General features: G+C 49.3%; 1 protein-coding gene across 2 annotated transcripts; it reads left to right on the top strand.

Annotated features, from left to right (window-relative positions):
• The first annotated feature begins 274 nt into the window (after positions 1 to 274).
• LOC111932689 (regulator of G protein signaling 2) lies at positions 275 to 3849 on the top strand. 2 transcript variants are annotated; one of them, XM_086902172.1, is made up of 6 exons: positions 275 to 853; positions 951 to 1076; positions 1233 to 1334; positions 1432 to 1493; positions 2321 to 2487; positions 2899 to 3849. In XM_086902172.1, exons 2-6 carry the CDS (start codon positions 967 to 969, stop codon positions 3091 to 3093), a joined length of 636 nt encoding a protein of 211 aa, XP_086758298.1. In that variant the 5' UTR covers positions 275 to 853; positions 951 to 966; the 3' UTR covers positions 3094 to 3849. The 2 variants fall into 2 exon arrangements, with proteins under 2 accessions (XP_086758298.1, XP_086758299.1); XM_086902173.1 differs by having other exon boundaries at positions 646 to 853; positions 918 to 1076.
• The last annotated feature ends 233 nt before the right edge of the window (positions 3850 to 4082 follow it).

Raw genomic sequence — 4082 nt, 5'->3', positions numbered from 1 at the left:
GAGAGGGTAAACTCACGTGGTTCCTAAATTCAAATTGTTTGGACACGATACCCTCCAGCTGGACGCTGCTGAGAAGGACCACACGGCCTTTTCAACAAGCCGAGGGCTCAAGTAGGGCGCTGCAACTTCGGCTCCCAGTGCTGGGAGTAATTTACAGAATTCACTGGTAGGGGGCAACACTGCCCAGAGCGAAACCCTGCGCACACACGGGGTGGAAGGGAGCCACAGCCCGGGTCAGCAAAGGGGACACCCCAAAAGCACCGTACGCTCAAACTTAGAGCAACTTCATTTTTTTTTTTTTTTTGAAGAAATATGGCTAGGTCCTTTCTTTTTCGCGTATTGGCCACACTCAAAAAGCTGAATGACCTTCAAACACCTCCAGAAGAGCAGGGTACGTTTTTGACTGACGGGAAGGACAGCCAGCCCTTTGGCGGGGGGACGCGCAGAACGATTTCCAAGAAGAGGGGGATAAGGGAAAATCAAAGGAAGGGGTGAAAGGGACGCGATGCGGATGAGAGGCGAAGCTGGCTCTGCAGATCCCTGCAGGCAGGCGGGGCTGCCTCGGTGCCGCCCTCGGCCCGGCCCGGCCCGGCCCCGCCCGCCCGCGGGGCCATAAGAGCGGGCGCGGCTCGGGCGGAGCGGGCGGGCGGCGGTACCGGGAGCGGTGGAAGCAGCCCGAGCACCGGGAGCAGCCCGAGCACCGGGAGCGGTGGAAGCAGCCCGAGCACCGGGAGCAGCCCGAGCACCGGGAGCGGTGGAAGCATCCCGAGCACCGGGAGCAGCCCGAGCGGTGGGAGCAGCCCGAGCACCGGGAGCAGCCCGAGCACCGGGAGCAGCCCGAGCACCGGGAGCGGTGGAAGCATCCCGAGCACCGGGAGCGGTGGAAGCATCCCGAGCACCGGGAGCGGTGGGAGCAGCCCGAGCACCGGGAGCACCCTGAGCACCGGGAGCACCCTGAGCACCGGGATGCAGAGCGCGCTGGTCCTGGCGGTGCGGCACGGCGGGCGCACGGAGCGGGGCGGCCGCCGCCGCAGCGAGCCGGAGGAGGCCGACAAGGGCAGGATGAAGAGAACGATGTGAGTCCCCCCGCCCGCACGCTCGGGAAGCGTTTTCCTTGCCTTCAGGGGCTGTGGGTGACTCCCGCTGCCGGAGCCGCCTCAGGGGACAGCGCTGCTGTCTAAAGCTCTGCGAGCTGTCATCTTTAACGAGCATCTCCCTCTTCTTCCTTCCAGCATTAAAGATTGGAAAACAAAGTTGAGCTACTTCCTTCAGAACTCTTCCAATTCTAACAAAAGGAAATCTAAGAAGGCAGGGAAGCACCGCAACTACTTCAGGTAAGTTAGGAGAAAGACTGTTTAAATAACTCGAGTGTTCCTCAAGAGCAGTAAAGCTTGAGCAGCGTAGTCTGATGTTCTCCCTCTCTTTCTGCAGACCTTCCCCTGAAGAGGCCCAGCTGTGGTCAGAAGCCTTTGATGAACTTCTTGCTAACAAATGTAAGTTTCTCTTCAAAAAGTAATATTTGGGAGCAAAGGGATGGAGAAGTTTTTGTGTCTAAGAGTCTGCTTCCTTCAATGTCAGCATTGTACCTCTCATGGAAAGAGCTCTAATTCTGGTCTTGGAAGTTAAATGCTTTTAACAGTTTAAAGCCAGAATATATATAAGTGAGTTTTTTTAATAAGAAATGTTAACTAATAATAAAACAAATAATACCTCCATAGCTAAAATCATACTTGTCAGCTTGGTTTTGCCAAATGAGAAAAGGGCATTTATTCCCTGAGATCACTGCATAACCAAACCAAGTGCTTTCCAGTAATGTGGGAAGGATTCTGCAACACAAGTTCAGTGATCTTGGGGTTTTACCGTAGCTGTACAAGAAGCAGCGTTCACTAGCAAAGCAAAAAGACTAAGAAACAATACTACTGTTTGCTCTTTGAGCTTGAGTCATCCTTTCCATTGAAAGAATATTCCAGACTATGGTAGTCATATTTACTGCAGTGCAAAGGTTAACAGAGGAGAGCTTATCTAGAGAGAAATGGTTTTTTTTAATGTATTCTCAGGCATCACAGGAGGAAACATAACAATAGAAATGGTTTAATTTTTTGTGTTTGCCTAAGAAATGGCAAACTCAAAGTGAAACCTGCCAAACTGTCCAAGCATTAACTTGCTTTCAAACATAAATTATGGAACCTTTTTACTGCCATGATATCGCTGAAAAAAAAATAGACCTACAGCAAAACATCCTGAAATTGATGTGAGGAATAGGTAAAATCAAGATTCCTGAAATTGTTTATTGATGGTGAGTATTTTTTTCTTTCCTTAGATGGTCTTGCTGCTTTCCGAGCTTTTTTGAAGTCTGAGTTTTGTGAAGAGAACATTGAGTTCTGGTTGGCCTGTGAGGACTTTAAGAAAACTAAATCACCCCAAAAGCTGACATCAAAAGCAAAGAAAATCTACAATGACTTCATTGAAAAGGAGGCTCCCAAAGAGGTAAAGAAAAGCTGCTTAAAAATAAATTCTCTGTTCTATGAGTTCTTACAGCCATTATTTCTCTGAACTGAAGACACAGATGCCAAACTGCATTGTACATAAGCTCATGGTTAATGTCTGGGTCTGAATACAACTGCCTTTTCACCAAACTGGAAAATGGCAGAAGCAGTGTTGCAGAGAATTTCCATTTTAACTGACAAAAGATGTATTTGAATTAGTTTTGCTTTTGTGCAAAAGAAGAATTTTCTTGCAGAAAAGTATCTTAAAGAAAATTTCTTAAAGAAAATTCTCTAGTAATTTGACCCTGCAGTAATGGGGTCTTGCCTTTTTCACCTTTTCAGAAGTTGTACTGTGCATTACACTTACTTGAATTATGTTCTCAGGAATAATATCCCTCTTTCTGTATTTCAGATAAATATCGACTTCCAGACCAAGAGCATGATTGCACAGAACATCCAGGAAGCCACCCATACCTGCTTCAGCGCAGCCCAGAAGAGAGTTTACAGCTTAATGGAGAATAACTCCTACCCACGCTTTTTGGAGTCTGAATTCTACCAGGAACTGTGCAAGAAGACACCTATCAGCAGAGCAGCCCAGGGCACATGAGTGATGGAGAGGAGGGAGAAGCAGCCTCTGGGCTGGCGAGGAAGCCAAGCCACGGCTCACGAGCAGCATCCTGACCCGAAAGGCTGGGGCACTGAGCACTCAGTGTGTTTGCCACAGTGCAAGGACAAACGCTGCCTCGGGTGCAGAGCTGCTGGCCCAGAGTGCCGCTGTTGGAGGGTGTTCAGGGGAGCTGGCAGCAGTGGCAGCCAGCTGCAGGCTCTGCCCTTCCCTGCAGCGAGAGGTGGCCGTGCAGGAGCCCTTCTGTCACTGCCCAGGAGCAATGCGGCAGGCCCGGACAGAGCTTCCTTCTTGGGAACAGAAGCTGCTCTCTGCACTTGGGCACTGCTGGGAACTTGAGTAATTGCCTATTTATTTTTCCTAAACATCCCCCAGCGCCGCTGTTGTCAGGCTCGGTGTGCTCACACCGGTTCTGTTGCTGCCTGGAGCTGCCAAGAGCTGTGCTGGGTTTCTGTGCAAGCTCCTCACAGTAACAGCACTGTGAGGGGAGGAAGGGATAGAATAACTCTGTTCCCAGAGGAACAGGTTCTGCAGCTGAAGTATGCAGGGCTGGGTTGTGTCAGCAGGGCTGTGCGGGGCCAGACTGAGGGCAGAACTTGGCCAAGGCGAACAGGAGCTGTATAGTATTATATTTATATGTGGATTATGATTGTGTTGAATGCTGCAATGTCATAATTCTGTCTTGAAGACAGCAAGCTTCAGTGAAGTATTGTTTTTAATAAACTATTTTGATACAAAGCTTCTTTTGTTGCCTAATTTGTGTTGCACACACAGATACACAGAGAGTATGGAGACTGTGGGTCCTGGGTGAGATCTCAATAGGGCTAATTTTAAAGCCACTCGCTCTTAATCTATGAAGTGAGTTTTCTGGTTGGGTTTTGGCAAGAGAATAAAAACCTGCAGAGCTTGAAAGCTTAACAGGGAGACAGTGTTGAACCACATCCTCTGTCCCAACAAGTCTGTGAAGCAAG

This window comes from Cyanistes caeruleus, chromosome 9 (assembly GCF_971803275.1).
Source record: "Cyanistes caeruleus chromosome 9, bCyaCae1.hap1.1, whole genome shotgun sequence".
Lineage (NCBI taxonomy): Eukaryota > Metazoa > Chordata > Aves > Passeriformes > Paridae > Cyanistes > Cyanistes caeruleus.
Note: the sequence above shows the minus strand (reverse complement) of the source record. Positions and strands in the feature narration are given on the sequence as shown.

Coding starts and splice junctions, on each gene's coding strand:
- LOC111932689 (XM_086902172.1), top strand. CDS start 967: ATGCAGAGCGCGCTGGTCCTGGCGGTGCGGCACGGCGGGCGCACGGAG. Junction 1,077..1,232: donor GGCAGGATGAAGAGAACGAT/GTGAGTCCCCCC, acceptor TCTTCCTTCCAG/CATTAAAGATTGGAAAACAA. Junction 1,335..1,431: donor AAGCACCGCAACTACTTCAG/GTAAGTTAGGAG, acceptor CTCTTTCTGCAG/ACCTTCCCCTGAAGAGGCCC.